The sequence below is a fragment of the Sinohyriopsis cumingii genome, chromosome 6 (genome assembly GCF_028554795.1).
Source record: "Sinohyriopsis cumingii isolate HCF-2022 chromosome 6, ASM2855479v2, whole genome shotgun sequence".
In the NCBI taxonomy this organism is placed as follows: domain Eukaryota; kingdom Metazoa; phylum Mollusca; class Bivalvia; order Unionida; family Unionidae; genus Sinohyriopsis; species Sinohyriopsis cumingii.
In genome coordinates this window covers 104,407,032-104,426,529 of record NC_142966.1, presented here as the reverse complement: position 1 = coordinate 104,426,529, position 19,498 = coordinate 104,407,032, and the positions used below count along the sequence as shown (strand labels likewise).

The window sequence follows — 19,498 nt, the reverse complement described above, 5'->3', positions numbered from 1 at the left end:
TATGATGTTATGGGAATTCTAATGATCCATCTTGCTTTATGCATTATTAATTACTAATAATATTTGTTAACTGACACTCAAAAGATTACATAAGAAATATTCAAACAGATTATTTGAATCTAACTTTGTAAAACTGATCTTAACATGGTTACATATCCCACATGAACAAATATCCATACATTTTAGAATGTTTGTGATCAAAAGATCACATTCAGTACATCATATAGGCAGACACTGCACCTATAGTGAATCTGCAAGGCACATTTCTGGCTGTGTGCACTGAAAATCCCCAAATGTTATTTTCATCATGAATATGCCTATGTATGGTAACATATTTGAATTTAGTACTTTGACACAGTGTGGTATTGAAGCATCAGCTGATATCTGATTCCACTGAATCAATGAGCTTAATAATTGGTAACCAACACTCTTAAAAATACACTATAAATGTTCAAACAGATCATTTGAATTATGTTTGCACATTTGATCTTAACAAGTACATTGTATATGTCCCACATATACAAATTTCCATCCTTGTTTACAACTTTTGGGGATCAGAATTTCACATTTAGTTGATGATATAGGATTTATTGGTACCTTTAGTTGATTTGTATGACCATATTTGGCTGGATTCACTTGCAATGTCAAAATTCGTTATTTCCCTCATGAATACGATTGCTTATAGTAATATATTCTGATTTAGTACATTGCCATTTGACTTTCCTGTATACTGGTATGTACTAATGTTTGCACCAATGATCAAACTTCACCACCCCAACATTACCTTAAACTTTATGATACATAGTCTACCTGATTAGTTATTTAACTTGTAAATGGCTAAATATGCTTCTAGAAACCTCGTATATTTTTAGGATGAATTTATCACTTTAATACATGGTCACTGTTTCACATTTCTGAGTGTCACTCTGTCAAGTTTAATATTTTTCCCCATGCTTGCAACCTGAATGTTATTTTGAAATCACCATATCTAACACCTTTTAACTTCTTTTACCTAGATCTTACTGTTTTCCACAATTAAGTGAAACATATTGCATCTTTTCAGGTCTAGCCTGGTATCTGGAACAAAGTGTTAGAGTTGGATCAGCTTGGAAGCTCTCCAGTAGTCCGGTGGTATAGCAAGGTTTCATAAGGGCATGTGCAGTGTGCTGCCATAAGTGACCAAGATTAGTTCATATCACCACACTGATATATATAGCACCTCAAAGACATGGCTTAGGCCTTCACAAGAGAGATCAGCACCATTTTTCAGTAAGGAGCCTACCTTGAAGCTATTTTCCTATCCCATTGTCACCTTTTGTAGTTATCAACATTGAAATGGAATGCATTTTTGCTATAAAACATGGTAGTGGTCCCATCAGAACTTTGAATCTGAATGTGCTATTAGTTATGGAAACATCTGCCTAAGTACCTGACACAATAAACATGGAACATAGCACCTATCGTTGTTTCTTTAGTGTGTACACATATATGCATCTGGACAGACATATTGTGGTTTGCTGCCAAATCACTATGAGCTATGTTGCTTCACTACCCCTGGGAAAAATGTTATCAGTTGTACAGACCCAAACTACCATTTGTTTTAAACACCATTCATTGGTCAACTTTTCTGTATAAAATTTGTTAAACTGTGTTTTAAAACTTGTATGAAAATTTAAGCTTTCAATAAAATTTAGTTTTTAAAATTAAAATGTTTATTTAATTTGCCATTAAAATTTAATTTATCAACATTTGTAATTTTCAAACATATTTTCAGACAGGGTTTATCTTATATTACAATTAATTAGGTTTTTACTGCATTGAAAAATTCCTATAAATAAGGAATATAGAACAATTTTAGTTTTGGTTTCTCAAGAGCACTTGGACTATTACTTGCACCCTGTGGAACACCAACACTACATACTTTCTGACAGGTGTCACATGTTTTTGTTTGCAAGGAAATTCAAAAAGACTTCATGTATAAAGTTGAAATAGGTGTAGCATGCAAATATAAAAGTTTGACTAAAATTTGCGTAAACAATGGGGCCTGTCAGGAATTGGGTCACAATTAATACTTTCAGTTCAGTATCCACGAATGTAGTTCTAGTCTATTTTTAGAACATTTTTTCCTCTCTCATTTTGGTGGTGACAGAAGAGTTTTATTTACGCATGTTTGGTAGGGATTTAAATGTAATTGTTTATTCTTAATAATATGAGCTCAGGGTGTTGTCTGTGTGCATTTCGGCGGCAGCCCACAGTGAGCAATAAGGCCTTGGTGATGATCCGGAAGTGAAATCTGTGTTCTGTTTACATGCTGCTATGTTGACAGTCCAGCATCTCAAAAAAAGAGCAGGTCAACATTTGACAAGAACTTCACCGTGAAGTAATCTTTGAGGTATTTTAGATTAACATATGCTTTGCATTGATTATCACACAGTGCAAAGGTCAGTACTGAGAAACAAATGTAGAGAACATACAGTAAAATTAATTGTGTTCTATGTCCATAAGACCGTATTTTAAAGGTAATTGTAATTCATTTGGAACACAATACTTCCGGACTTGTGATTGAACTTTATGGATTATGTGTAATTTATTTCACGATATTGTAAGTTTCTTTTAAATTTTCACTTCGTATTCTACAGAAATAGTTGTTGAATTTAAACAAAACTTGATGTTTTTGCATATTTTTGTTACATAGTTTTAGACCATGTAATAGTCATATAAATAGTCTGACATTCATAGGCAATTTCAGTTAAACTACAGATGTACAAGGCGATATAGATGTACTTCTTTATGATTGATTGCTTTCTTTAATAATTTCATCCCTAGACCTCAGTGCCACGTTAATCACTTTGAGTTTGAACACCTGTTATATCTCCCATTAAGTAGAATTATTACATAATGTTAAAGGTCACCTGCCACCTATATTGTACAAACGTGTGTTATTATTATAGTTATAAACAAAACGCATTGATAATGTATGCACACCATAAAAATGTTTAATTAGACTTAAAACTCCGCTTCATAAAATGAAAAAATTATTCGGCAATCTCCGTTAACAATCGGTAGTTTCCGCGTGCCAAAACCGGATATGACGTACATTTATCCCTTCTATTCAACCTAGCCATTCAAGTGCTTAATTTCCCCACGTAAATGTCTATGTGATATAGCGTACGATCGTGCTTTTTTACAGAAAATATGGTGCACTGTGTTGCATTCGGATGTAACCAAAAGAGTGATGATGGATAAAAGCGTTCTTTCTTTTTCCGAAAAACCATGTTTACCAGAAAAAAGTGTATTTAATCTGTGGGAACGAATAGAGGAGAGATGGGAAAGTTGTGTCATTTATGCCGGATTATAGTGAATTTGGCCCAAAGACAATTCGGCCCAACTCGAAATACAATTCGGCCAAACTTAACAATAGTTTGTACGTTCTTTTTCTCGAACAAAAAAGTAGATGCTATGTAAGATAGGTTTCAGGGGGAACAAAATAAATTTAAACAAGCTACTTTGATTTTCTTTGAAAGAAACTAAACATACTTCGTAACGTACATATTTATGAGATAAAACACAAACTGACATATATTACTTGTTCTAATTAAAATATTTACATACATTTTTATACTAAAAAATATATGCATCTGCACAACGACATTCTCAGTTTAAGTCTTCCGGTCAAATTATCAATAATCATTTATAAAACGAAAATACGTAACCGATAATATTCTACAAATTACGTATAAATTTTGCTAAGGGTAGTGTACATGAGATATTATAACAAATATACTTAATTTTAGGCTTTACTTTGTAACACAGCTGCATACAATACATACTAGATTACACATGAGAGAGAGAGAGAGAGAGAGAGAGAGAGAGAGAGAGAGAATAATGATGAGCATTTTGTCAGTCTTTAGTTGCTGCAAAATGAAGCTCTTACCAGTGAATTTTATTGTTTGTTTTTATTTTTCAAGTTGTCTTAGTGTTTGCGCGCGTAAATTGAAAGCTTGTTATTACTGGTCAATATCGTCAATCATATCTGCTCCATTATTCCGTACAAATTAGAAAGGAAATAAGTTTGTGTTTAATGTGTGCCCCTCCTCCTACCCCCCCCCCCCCCACACTCACGGTACAAAATAAATTGATAAACATACACTTGTTTGAAAATAAAATGAAAGAAATTCAACTTGCACTGTTATCATATATTCCTTCTTTTTTCATCATGCGAAAAATATTTAAAAAAATATATATGTCTAGAAACTTCGTATATGTAGCGGATGCCGGCTTGCGTATACATCCTTAGTGTATCGCTTATGTCAAATAACAAAATCGCAAATGACACGAAATTATTGCTTGAAGGCACCTGCCATTCACGCATTATAAGTTACTTATTGCAAACTGACGCAGATTGTATTGTATCCAGGTTAACTATAAGTCGGTATCTCGCAAATAAAATAATCATTATTTTAAAATACATTCAGTGTGAGTGCAAATGATAATCTTTTTGCTAGCATGTGTTACAAGATTATTATTAAAGGAAGTTATTATTGTGTATACTATTTGCCCTGCAAACATCAATTATGATTACATGTGGCAAACAAATAGAAGCCCGGGTGACAACCATAACTAGCAGGGAGCAATTCAATCATTGTTTAAACTTACCGACAGGATATCAAATACAGAGGTTATTTTATTACAATGCAAATCAACCCCGGAATCTTGACTTGAGTATCTTTTTCGTGTGCCAATTTTTCCTTCTGAAATTGGCCGACAAAAGAAAGTCGAGTTTTGTTCCTTTGGATTCTTTAATTGTGCCGATTTCTTTCATCTTTTTTTATATAAAGTCTGCCGACGCAGGGAAGCCAGCATTGATTATTTTTACCTGTATTAACGGGGATTTTGAAAATAAATTGAAACAATGGAACAGTTTTGAAAGCGACAAAATCTAGTGCTTCGTGCACGCATACCGATATAAGGCTGAACAGTAAATTAATTATCATTAGTCTCATCTAAATATTCTCTATCCATAGTTTATAGTGTTTTATTTTTCAACAACAAGAAGCATGTACTTCGTCTTGTAGGGATAAATGTACGTCATTTCCGGTTGCGTCCTCTATAGGTGGGAAATCGTAACTAAGGGGAAGTAACAGCGTTGTATACTTCTATTTTGAGTAATAAAATTATTATTTCTTCTTTACATTTGATAATTTTTTTGTTCTTTTTGTGCGAGTATAACTATTTTTAATCATGTAACGCAAATCTGATATAAATAGGAAAATGTTGGAGTACGGCCAGTGACCTTTAAATTTAGAGTTCCTAAAAAGCTGTAGATTCAAAAGTCAGCATATCTAAACAAATGGTTTCCTAATCCATATGGTGTAATACATTTTATTAATAAACTCACTTTACTTTAGTATTTTGGAATATTTGTGAAAGAATATTTTACGGACATAGTGAAGTTGTACATGATAATAATATTGTCTGCGAAAAATGCATCGTTTACTGTACATAATTTAGTATGCCGTTGTACGAACCTTGAGTGCCGTTGGTACAGTACCGATAGTTCTATGTACTAAACTCGAGAGAACAGTAAATCTCTCCATTTGATTGCATAACGTTTAGTCTGCTAGTTTCCTTGAGACGAATCTGGAACCGACTTCGTATTTTGAATTTCATGTATCCATCTCTTCTTTAATTTTATGCATTATTCAGTTTTTCATGTGTACCATTTCGTTTTATACCTGTAATATTTTGGGATGTACTTTCTTTTTTTCTATCCGATTTTGCAATACATACAAATTCAGATATCGCATATGTTTGAACTCCTCAGTGTTTTAATGCACCAAACATTTTGAATGTCACATTTTCCTTCCTGCATATTTAACAGTGGTTTAATGTTGTCATTTGGTTTTTAACCGATTCATTATATCATCTAGATTGTACAGTCACATTCCATTTGTGTTCATTCTTTCGAACTGAAACATTATTAATTTTGTATATGGCATCGTCTTTGTCATAGAACGATAACTCTTCTTGGTAAAGAATGTCTTTTATATTCACTCTCTTTATGTTTTCCTGTTTGTAAATGACTAGATAGATTAAAATTTTATTTTAAATAGGTTAGAGGTATCACATTTCAAATATTATTTTATACTTTGAAATTCTGAGTAACTGATTTGAAATGAGGCATTCCAAAAGTAACATTTTGTCAAGTAACCATATAAAGTGATTCATACTTTTAAAATCTGTCTTTGTCATTGCTTGTTTCACTCGTTGTTGTATCTATTGACCTGCCATTGATTTTATCATAACCATCAAATAAACCTGGTAAATAGCCAAGCTGTTTACTGGCTTCATTTTGTGTGAAACACGTTTACATCCTAGTTTTCAGAGTCCTGTATAAGCTTTCCATTGCATATGCTATTTTTTTTCAAAGTAAATTAGAAAGTATTCAAAGCTTTCCATTTGCAGTAGCTTATTAATGTTCCTGCTGCACAAGTCTTTCATTTCACTAAAATATTAAATTTCAGGTTTTCACTCTATCTCTAAAATCATGGTGTCTGTTGCCTACCAATTCGTCTTAAATGTTTTTTTGTCCACGTGTTTTTTTTGTTGTTGAGAAAATCATTATCAATATATAACAGTATTTGTTATTTGTGTCTATTTTTGTCATCTCATATGCTTGCATGTCCACTATAACAGCCGACAATGCGTGATCCATGTCACTCATGGAAGTAGATTGTTCTGTATCATCATTCCTTTAATTCAGTGTATTTTATTTTATTTGTGTTATATATATATATATATATATATATATATATATATATATATATATATATATATATATATATATATATATATATATAATATCATGCAGGTTATAGAATTCTTAATTTATACTCTATGGAGATTAGAACCCAGGTCCAAGAGTGAACGGCACCCATCGCCTTGCCTGCATACTAGTCCATTTTCCACCAAGTGTAAGTACATCTCACCTAACAATGATGCCACTTAGTCAGTTTTATAAGCAATCATGTGCAAGTTCGAGAGCTTGTACATTGTACATTAATCGATTAAAATAATGTGACAAAAAGAGACATAATTTATTGAAAACAAAGTTCAATTTAAAACAATACATGGTGACTCGGTATATGAATTAGCTGTAGCAGAGTTTAACACTGGAATGGCAAAATTTCATATACCTCTGAAAGTATTCATTTGTATGAAATGATTGAAGAAAGATTGTTAAACTGTTGCAAGGAAATGTAAATAAATGTAAATGTGTTAGAGGATCGTCCACACACACACACACACACACACACACACACACACACATATATATATATATATATATATATATATATATATATATATATATATATATATATATATATATATATATATATATATATACATTGTTCTTTGTCGGTCATTTAAAGAGCTATCATTTACGCAGAGAATGTCATGAAACTTTTCTTTATCACCAAATAAAGTGGATGACCCTCTAAAACGTTTACATTTCTTTGCATCAGTTTAATAACATTTCTTCAATCCTTTCAAACAAATGAATAATATTTGCTATTATTTAAGATATGTAAAAAAATAACAAATTATCATACTGTGTTCGCTCCATCTTTGTAGCCGTCCTGCTGAACTCATTAATCTAACTGGGCTAGTTATTTATTTAGTTATTGGTCTCCCGAAAGTGCCGTCTTCTGTAAAATGAACTCTGCTCAGAGTTATGATGAAAGATTTTGTTGGAGAAAAATGTAAAACAGCTATGTAAAAATTCAAATGCATAAAAATCAGATATCTAAGGAAGCACATATTAAGGAAACATTTATTAACAAACCTGTGAGAAAAAAAAACGGAAAAAGAATTTACAGATTTGTGCACTTACAGATTCTTGACGGGAAACATTTTCCTGATCAGTCATTGGAATACAGATAAAGTACACAGTCTGACATTGGAGCTTTCCCGGGCCAACCTCTGCTATATCGCCACCCTTCAGCCCATTTGGGTACTTCTTACTACACTCTTCTTGGAGGGACTTGCCCCCAACATCAAGGATCGCTCTGGATATTCTTCCTTCTTCGAGTATTAGTGCGCTTATTGTGGTACAGACTAAAACATCCGTCTAGAAAGAAACCGAAACAACTAATTTAACATGTATTTGAGTATGAAAAGTACACGAATACACCAAAGTGTCCTATGAGAATGCAACTCAAATTACACGAATGCACCAGTTTCTGCGGTTTAGTTGTTGTTGCTATTATTATTATTATTTCTATGATACCTAAACAACAAATATATTCTTATAAACATTTAAGTTATGGATTGTTTTTGTTGTTGTAGATGCCAGATGTTAATGTAATACTTTTCTCAATAAACAAAACAGCAATATAAACTTGAATATCATATCTTATCATGCACGTTCAAACTTTAAAATAACCCCATTGAATTCAGTACAAATGAGATGAATTACGTGATGGTACCGAAATGTGACATAGAGGATTATTCACTTTTGAAGTTTTGGATCTTCCAGATGTTAGAATGGACTCCAGTAAACTGTTCTTTATTTTATTTCTTGTAATGACCTATACATTCTCTGGTTAAAAATCGTACAATAAAAATACAACTGAAAGCTGTTATCACAGTCAGGATCAAATTATTAGACATGAAACAGAAACATAACCAAATAATCTGATGCAAGCTAAAACGTAGGATTAGATAAAATTATGACAAACGCATTCTTTTGAGCGTTCACTTGATCGATGATTCAATGTATCAAAATAAGTATGCTGCAAAATTAGAAACACTACATATGAGAGAGAGAGAGAGAGAGAGAGAGAGAACCTTATGCTTCACCAGATCTCCGACGAAGACGGACACCTGAATGCCTCCTACTAAAACACTCTTCTTTCCACCTGATGCGCGAGCCATGTCATCCTTAAAAGACAAGAAATAGGTCAGAAATGTGTATTGTAAATCTTACATCTCCTGTCCCATCTGGAAATATATGAAAGCGAAACATGTCTTAAAAGAGTACTGGTGGGAATGCTAAATGTGGTTCCTGAAGATATGTGGTCCTTTAATGTAGGTTTTTGTGGTTTCTTAATTATGAAATATAGAATCAAACTTTTGTGAGAAGCGTTGAGCGGTAGTTCATAGCCACTAGCCCGTATCGATATTTGTAAGTTTGGTTTGTACGTTTCGTGTAGTGATACGGAAATGCTACAATAAACAAGAATGTAACCAAAGTCGCATCTAAGAATCTTTGGCAATCTCAAGTGTCCTTGAAAACATTAATTATCATGCAGAAAATAAATTCAAAATAAAGTAAATTTGACAATGAAATGTTCACATCTTTGAAAGGGCGAAGAAAACACAAAATAGTTAAAATGGAAAACTCTTTCCGGTGTCAAAGTAGGGTTTTACAATGAGTTGGTAAAACCAAAGATTCTTTTTTTCTTTTTTTTATGTTTCTACAACAATCAAGATTCTAAAATTTCCTTTAGAAGCTATTATCACACAACCTATCACTAGAAGCAATATTTTACTGGGTGATAGTCACTTGGGTTTGGTAACATTGGATTGACAGCCAGTATGAGCACTCTCAAAAAACATATTCATGTATCAGCATTTACCTTAGTCACTGCAGATCATGCCTCACATGAAAAGCAGACAGTGCATTCACTTAATTTCTATGCTCGTTCCCATATACAATACACACTATACTTGTTGAGAGAGCAATCTATCATAATATATAACGTTTAGTTATTATGTAACGTTTACCACTGTATAAACATATTTAACTCCATATTTTCCAATGCATTGGTGGTAACGGGCATATTGTGCAGACTAGGACATGTGTAGGATGAAAATATAATCCAGTTGACTATTTGTAAAACACAAATATTTGGTCTATGTTAGCGAGGCATAAATTGTAGGTCTCACGATGACGCTATGGTATAATAAATAATACTGCAGAAGACGTGCATTTCAAATTTAGAGCACCAGTATACTTGTTCTTCATTCATGTCGAACCTGATACTACAAACATGTTTGGCAGAAAGATTAAAACAAATTGTAACACGTTAAACTCCAAGTTGTGTGCAATAATAATAAAAAATTCAAAAAGGTGAAAAGATAAAAGAAATGCAAATTTTATATTATTCAAAGTAATTTAGAGAAATATTTCAGTTTGATAATTGAAATTACAGATCTATTTGACTGTTTGAACATGTTTAGTTTAATCAAAAGATCACGCTGAATATGATGTGGACGGTTTCTAAAATATAAGCGTTTTATCTGAACATTAGCACTTTTACACGAATAATGGGTGATAGTGACGTCGATTAACCTCGATGAATGAAGAAAACAAAAAGTTTGCATCACCGTAAAAAATATTAAATAATATTTTTCACTGCTGCATTCAACTAAATTTTAAACACATAATCTAGATCCCAAAAGGTTGATAAAATAGAATTTAAACAAGTTCATATATATATATATATATATATATATATATATATATATATATATATATATATATATATATATATATATATAAAATGTACTTGTTTAAATTCTGTTTTGTTGAAAATCAAGACAGCGGATAAACAAATGAACACAAACGACCCTAAACAAAGTATGTAACACAACTGGCATCATAATGGATCATTAGTTACATTTTTAAAAATCATAGTCATTCACTCAAAGTTGATAAACAATTTAATGATAACATGACAGAAAAGTTACACTTTTATGAAACAAGCAAGATAAATAAAATCCATAAAGTCAACCAGAACGTGTAGGACTGTTAATAGGATGCAAATTAAAGCACTCAGATTAGAGAGATTGTAGATAAGAATTCCAAAGTTTGAAATTGTAAATGTATAGGGAGTGCTTAATCAATCACAAGGACAACAACTAACAAATGACATTGGTTATTTCGTAGAATCATGATATATACACGGTTCAAACGAACAAAGTGTCTTTATTACAAACAACATTTAGATGACAGTGGAAATATATTTCTAAACGGCCATTTAGGGCCAAAGAAACGCCAACCTTCTGTATTAGACACAACTTTCAGAAATTTTAAAACAAATTAATCTTAACAATCTACTAAATAAAATATCTCATACGCTAGATCCATGAGTTAAAAATGAGTGTTGCACTGACATTTGTTAAATGAAAAAGCTGAGATCCGTCACATAAAATTTCATTAGAGCTAAATACATTCTCCCAGCATTAAATGGACAGAAACGGACCGAATGAGGCTCAAATCACAGGTCTTCCTTGAAACACTTACAGCCAATTTGTAGAATGACACGGCATATCCTCTCCATTTATATGTTAGAAACAACATGTCAAGTAGAAAAAAAGAACAAAACAGTAATGAATAAATATTTGCTGCAGTTCCAGGTCATGACATCCTTAAGATACACCTTCTTGGCAGCGCAGACAAATATGGGTTCAGCAAGATTTAAGAACACCTAAATAGAGACCAAGGAGACAGATGAGGCACTTATAAATCAGAAGCCATCTAACATACATGTAAATTTACATAATGACCAATGATAAAATAACTGAGTTTGTTGAATTCGCGAGTGGCAATAATTTTTGTACATTCTTAAGGAAAAGGCAATAGTGTAATAGAACGATTACATTGGATTAAATCCTGCGGAAAAGTTACAAACTTACGCGATGATAGCATATCAGGCATAGTTGTGAAATGCTAGATGATGCTCTGAAAGAATAAATCGATGAAACAGATCTACTTAAGGACGAGTAAGAAGAAATTAAACAATAGATCCAATGACTTATAGCAAAGAATCCTAATTATGTTCAAAAAGAGGCAAAACTTATTCAACAACAAGAAGAAAGTTAAGGAGTCAAACTGATGAAATATATTGAAAATAATTATTAGGAACACCAAGTTGTCTGAACAATAAAACTGATGATTGTTGCCAACGTAAATAGTCGATAACTGAAAATGATATTGTCCTTCGCTAGAAAGATTAACCACAGGGATTTAAGAGTTTCAGGCATTTAAGATATCGATTAAAATTGATTGAAAGTATAGGTTCAAGCCATGATTCTTGCTTGGCTTGATATCAAACCTTGAAACAATGGTGCAAAAAGGGTCCTATACCTTTCTCGGTTATTCATCACACTGCTAGTTTTTAATCGTTATTTTTCAGTGAAAAACATTTAGTGAATTGCAAATTGGACCACCCTGTAAATTAAAATTCGAAGAGATGATCAAGCTAATTGCGCCTGTATGTCTTTTGCTTACTTTACCAAGGACTGCTTAATAAGCTGTGATTTATTGACTGATTGTATTCTGCCATAATAAGTGATTGGTGTAAAATTTTACATTTGAAACATCAGTCACAATAACAACAGGCAACATATAAACAGTCATTTTAAAACCACGCAACAACATTTGCATACGAGGCAAGAGATACATATAGGACACTCGCCCTGTTTACGTTCGATGCTGAAAATCCTATGGATGCCAAAGGCACCAAGCTCTACTGAGAAGGATATATCTGTATGGTATTACATGCAGCCTCTGGGAGTCTTTATTAAGAATTATAGCAACAGGGAAGGTAAATCCTACAAAGGTTAGGAGGGTCCGTTCGCGAAAATAAAGCTTCCAACGAAAAATGAAAATACAAGGTCATTAACGCCAAATCGGAGCCTCAAACCGACTGAGATTTTCTCTAATTGGGTTAGCTCATTTTGTTATTTAATTTTTGACGTTTGTGTTTTCGAATTTGTATGCGTGTTTGTTTACCCACCCGCCCACTCAATTATTGTCGTCACCTTCCCTGCTGCTGTATCTCAACCGAACATTTTATCAAGACCACACGATATCGCGACCGAGGATCATATAAATGTATCGTGATAAATCCGTGTGGGGTAGTTTGAGCTTTTGAAAGAAGTTTTTGAACTTAATCATATCCATACCACCAGAACACCAAGTCCTTTGAATGTTTCGCAGAGTATGTGTATCAGCTCCATTAACAACAACTAAAATATTGGAGTTATCTCTGATCACTTTAGGTATTTGTGTATATCACTGAGTAACATAAAGCACGTCTGTGTTTTTGTGTCTACATCGAGAAAATATCCGAGGTGGATTTGATTGTTTGTCCAGCATCACATCGTCGTATACTACGAGATTATTAATAAATCCATGGAGGTCATCTACAGATGGGGCTTTATCAATATCGGTGATAAAATCAATAATGGGGGTCCCGAGTGGCCGAGTGGTCTAAAGCGCTCTCCGTTACGGATCACTGCCATCTCACCTCTGTCTGCGTGGGTTCGAGTCTAGGATTCGGCCAATGTGGGTATGTGAGAAAGCTTGCCAGTAGCTTCTCGTGGGTCGGTGGTTCTTCCAGGGGTTTTCCCGGGTTCTTCCTCCACCATTAATACTGGCCGCTATGCATAGCCTATCGTGTGCTGAAAAATGGCGTTAAATCCCACAACAATAACAACAATAAAATCAATATCATTGCCATCCTCGTCCAACAATTTTGCATTTTCATTAAAATCTTTAGGCACTTCGTAGCATCTCTGACCATCTACAGATGGTGCAAATGAATATAACTTATCCCACTTGAGCGATCTCATTATCTGATTAAGCATCAATTGCGTCTTACCAAATCCAGACGGACCTATGATAATTGCTCTGATAGGACTTGATAGCGCTGGATGATGCTTGACTGGCTCTTGCTTTCGTGTCGCTGAGAAATCAATTATATCCTTTTGTACAAAATATAATAAATAATATGGATTTATATTGTAATCGATGCAGAACACCAACACCCACAAATGGAATAAGAACAATAATAAAAAAGCGTGCACTTACAGGCACGTGTGTGAAATGTGGTACAAAAATACAAATTTATTTAATCTCGTATGAAGACAGGTGGTGATATCGCTGCTTCACTGGCAAAATTACCAGGAGCTCCATGGGCTAAGTACCCAGGAGAAAAGCATCTTCCTGGATATAATTCTTGCGGTCCTGGACCCCGACCTGATATCAGACTTGACGAACGAGAGCAGCCAAGACATGGAGAGGAGTATCCATTAAATGCGATTGATCAAGCACGCAACGTTCATGATGTTGCTTATAAAAAGAGAGATTTATACCAACGACATATAGCAGATGTAAAGTTGATTCACTCGTTAAATTCCATAAAAATAAAAATCAGAGAAAAACTTGCTAGCTTTCTAGTAAAATCTGTGATGAAAGGTAAACTAGTGCTAGGGACCGGTAATTAATCAAGCGATTATCATAATGGAATCGGTTTATTATAGCCCAAGAGGATATTGTAGGGGTTGAGCAGCGATTAGTAGACTTGCTAATGCAGCATGTGTCGCACGTTAAGTTGCTGCAAATTGGATAGCACGACAGGCAATATGGCAAACTTATCAACCATCACCTAAAACAATTTAGTACGAACATGTCAGCACTACCGATGAAGTTCATCAATCGGACAGTTTGCTTTTGCCACATGACACCATTAAAATTGCTAGACGTCAATCACGCACATTTTAATACGCGTTAATTGTCGTTGACGTTGCAAGAAGTTATAAAGAAGCAGAGTAGCTATCAACTAAAATAGCAACTGAAGTTCCATCTGCATTTGCACGAATTTATCAACGTGGCGGTCTACGATGGCCACAACTATTACAGGCTGATCCTGGCAAATAATTTCTTGGTTCAGTATCATCTCTGATGAAATAACATAACGTTAAAATCCGACGAAGACACACAACAATTCATCGCGATCAGGCAATCATTGAACGATTTAATCGAACACTTGCTGAGCGGTTATTTTGATATCAGTATGTGAAGCAAATATCCCTAAATAAAGTTCAGAAGGACATGAGATCTTGCGAATGGGTTGCAAGACTATCAAGTGTGATAGCTGTGTTAAATAACGAAATTACTCGTGCAACTGTCAAACCAACGCAATAAAAAAACAAGTATACCAATACAACGACATGACTCCTTCTCAGAACAACCAGGTAATGTGACTGTAGGATATTTATATGAACCTGGCGAGCTTAAAGGTGATATAAAAGAGCAGCTAATCCTATTTGGTGTGATGACACATACGAAATGGTAAGATCTACAGGTAGACCTGCAATCTACATACTATATTCAACTGCACCTCAACATGAACAATTACAAGTAATTCCTGAAGACACAATTACCACCGCATTCACTTTTGTGAACTGGCTAATCCACGTCGATTACATTCAAGACTGGTCAGCATCACATTTTCGCTTGTGTGACCAAGATTGCTAATAATTTTATCTACGATAAACTGTTTTGGATTATTATTATTTGAATACTGCCACAACATTACCGTATTACAGCTCGCACAATGGTTATTCTGTCGTTTCAATGTCATGATAAATTCAGCATCGAGATCAAAATCGCGCTTATATTTTTTGTCACACTGCTTACAACTAGCTAATTTGTTCATACTACATCATCGTCATTGCGAGCAGTTTGATTATTATTTCCCGTGAAGTTTATGATAACCTTCCGCAGCTGAGACATTCTTCTGACTCGAGACACTGCGAGATAAACTAAATTTGACCATTCAATACGATCATCAACAATCCAAATATTTGTATCAGAAATAGTTAATCCTTGTGACGAATGAATCGTTATATCATATCCTAGAGTCCATAGAGTTTTGTCCGTCGTTAACGTGCTATCAACAGCACTGATAAGAACCAAAACAATATCATTTAATACAAATTTTTGTTTCTCATTAATTCCAGGAATCTTAACTTAAATATTCTGTCGTCGCGTATCTGCTGGGCGATAATATACTGGTACAGGTAGATTTGAAAAGTTTTCTTTATGTAACAGAAAAAACTGTTGTTGAAGTGTATCACGAACTATCTTTCAATTTGCAACTATCAAATCAGCAGGCTTCCATAAATCCCAAAAATCATTCATAGGAGTTTATGGAATTACTCCACGCATTATCGCACACTGTATTTTATCTGCCTGAAGTCTGATTAACCTTTGAAACTATTTCAGTGTTTCATCAATAGCTCTATGATTATCAATTATCTCCTCATAATAATCTACGAATTTGTTTTTCAGCCATTCATGCGGAGATGATCCAACTAAGGGTGGTGGTTGACCATGATCGCCACACACGATAACATTATTAGTTCACGTCAACAACAAATCAAGAAACATTTTGAATACCTCAACGGACACCGTGCATATCTCATCCCAGATAATGATTGTATTGATATATATCTCATCCATGCGCTCAGGAGTCATATGCATCTCCTTTCCATCTAAAAAGGCTGTGATAAGTATGAGATTTAATTCCGCGTTCGCTCATTTCTGTGGCGAGATGGTGAGTCGGAGTTAGTACACTAATGTCAAAATTTCGAAATAATTCAATCGCGTGTGCTGTTTTACCAGAACTTTCAGGCCCCTTGAGATAAACTGTTTTATGCCTGGTCACATTATCATATACAGATGGTGCTGACAATTGTGACATCTGTTTAATTTTATAATTTATTTCCTAAGATTCAACCTCGGCAAATTCGAAATAACTATCTTTTCTCGTTTTATTCTCCATTCGCCCAGTGATGCATCAGCGCCGATATGCAATTATTTTAGCATATTTTTTTTTATTGATATAAAATGAATCTGTGGCGACTCTAACTGCGGTATCAGGACATCTGTTTATCATCGAAAATAAATTTATCGAAACGTACGCGAGCATTGAAGATCTAAAATGAGTATACTGTAGTGAGTCACCATCAGTGTAACTCACTATAGTTCCTAATTTAGTTCCGTCTGGTAAAATAACATTACTTAAACTTATAAATGTGTTTCTCTCCGTTGTATCAGCAATTATAAAATCGAGTACAGCACTGTCTATAATTAATCTTATAAATTGTCGTTTGTGATCATATGATCCTCCTTGCGTAAATTTACCAATTATTTGTCTTACAAGATCTTTTGCGATTTTATTCTCAAAATTAGTTATATCAGGATTTTCATCAGGGGAATATTTTTGTTGTCGTGGTAACCAAACTTGTTTCTACGGACGAAATGAGATCATTGCTTAACTTACAACCAACGATATTATTATTTTTACATGAAGCATATATCGCAATAAGCCTATTGCAGCCCAACCGCATTCGCTAAAATGTTTTCCAAACCAAACAGCGACAACTGGATGAAGGTTTCCGGTGCACAGTCGAATAACAGAAAATCGTACACCCTCCCACCATATTACCACGTGGTGGGGTCTCTTTTGCACTCACCTGGGTTTATTATGGCGGAGGGTGTGCACACATTTGTTGAACGTAGAGAAGGGCCCCGTTGGTGTATGTTTGTGCCGTCCTTAGAGCTAAGATTTTATATTCTGTAAATTGCGACTATAGATAAGATTGTATGTTGTGCCTTCCTTAGTGCTAAGATTTTATATAATGATGTAAAGAGCTTGATATGATATAGTTAAGACTGTGTTATGCCATAATTACAGCTAAGACTTTATATAATGTAAATACGTGTAAATATTTCGAATTACGCTCTGGACCTGCTAGAATGTCGTTTGTTAATCTAGTGGTTCACACAGAAGTTGTGCTGTCCTTAGATCTAAGATTATATATAATGCTGTAAATACAGTAGTATAGTTAAGATTGTGTGGTGCACCGTCTTTAGAACTAAGATTATATATACTGTAAATATGTATTAAGAAAAAATTAATATTATTTATGTGATTGAAAAAATACATGACGGTAAAAAAAAATTCTGATCAACTTGATCCTGAAAATTTTTTTTCGATTTTGAATCATTTCAACAAAGAAAATTTGAAGATAGATATATATTACCAGCGGAATACTGATTCATTAAGCTAATTTAGCAGTCTATGTTACGATCCTTGGCGACAGTCAAAGATACACAAGTCGAATAATTCGTTTCATTCGCACGTGTGACTGAGAAAATTATATCAGAATTGTCTCATGAATACGAAACAAAAAAATAAGTGAATACGCGCGTAAGGCAGCTGAGAAAGATTATGTCCCACTGTGAAGCGATCCATTGTAAATATGAAAATGAAAACGCTGTCAAGAGTGACTATGAAAGTGAGAGTAGTGAAAACGTCACTAACAGCTAAACAAAGTGGAAGTATGAAATCCTTGACAGGGTCAAGGGTGAATAATTCATTTCTGACTGTAGTAAAATATATAATTTTTTTTATTTCTGAAAAAACATTTACTCAGAATCAGATTATAATATTTATTTGTTATTTCTGGTCGATCATCTGAAGCATTTGACTAATAATCATAATAAATTTGAGTAATAGACCCATCAATAAGAAGAATTTGACCAATATCAATAATAATTACGGGTAATATACTGATAACGATAATAAAATCAATGTGCCGCTAATAAAAATATTAATAACAATGACAAAATCATTGAACCTGAAATCATAGTACACTTGGGTAATATACCCATCAATTTGATGAAATTGTTTGATAATTTAAGTTGTGTAGGATACTATTCAATTTGATAAAATTGTTTGAGAAGCTGAAATTTTATGGGCAATATAACCGTCAAGTCTGTGAAATTAACCATTAATCTGAATTTATATTAATAACGATAAAATCATTCTAAAACCAATGATACAATCTTTAATTAATTTGCGATCTGATGCAATCTGATTTAGGTGTTGTGTTTATTCAATATTCTGTTATTTTTACGTCATTGTTATAATGCTGTTATAAAGAGGAAAAAAGATTTTGCAGATAAGCAAGTACACGTGTATGTTCAGAATTAATCGAAGCGGAATATGATTTAATATTTTCTTCATTAAATTTATTCTGATCATATATTTGTTTTTGTACCACATGAAGTTTTTCACCACTACGCGTAGTAAAATATTATTTTCGCCACTAAATCTCCATGGATATTCGTTTTGGTATTCTGGAAGTGTTAAAAATATTCTCTTGCACGTAGCAAAGTCGACTCGTTTAGGTTCTGGTGATCCCTCATATACCGGTCGAACTTCTGGTCATCTTAACACAGTTCTAATCGATGAAGAATATATATATCTGCGGCATAATCTGGAGTTGATATTTATATCGCGGACGATAATGTTGGTTAGTGAGCAGTGATAGCTATTTTAGAACTCGCTGTTGATCTGTTTGATTCGATAATTTCCTGTTGGTACACTCACTTGCTAATCTGGGGTTCCATCAGGTTTATTTGTGTTCATATTGATTCATTATATTTCAAGTAGGTGGAAGTTTAGCAATTAATTCAACACCAGTAGTGCAACACGCTGACGCCTTTTTCTTTGGGCTCCACCACAAATGTTACCTCATCGTTTTGATCTAGTACTACCAATACTACAGAAGATCCAGTTAGTGGATAACGCCGTGAAATTATGGTAGATATCGTAAATCTTGAAAAGCCGAG

General features: G+C 33.7%; 1 protein-coding gene across 1 annotated transcript in view; it reads right to left on the bottom strand.

Moving 5' to 3' along the window:
* The window catches only part of LOC149797617 (uncharacterized), a 74,251-nt gene that overhangs the window by 24,229 nt on the left and 30,524 nt on the right, over positions 1-19,498 (bottom strand). Inside the window, exons 2-3 of the mRNA XM_089962503.1 lie at positions 8,851-8,943; positions 7,895-8,131 (exon numbers count right to left, since the gene is read on the bottom strand). Of these exons, the coding sequence (XP_089818629.1) occupies positions 7,895-8,131; positions 8,851-8,937 (324 nt within the window). The 5' untranslated portion in view covers positions 8,938-8,943. The remainder of the gene's footprint in view (positions 1-7,894; positions 8,132-8,850; positions 8,944-19,498) is intronic.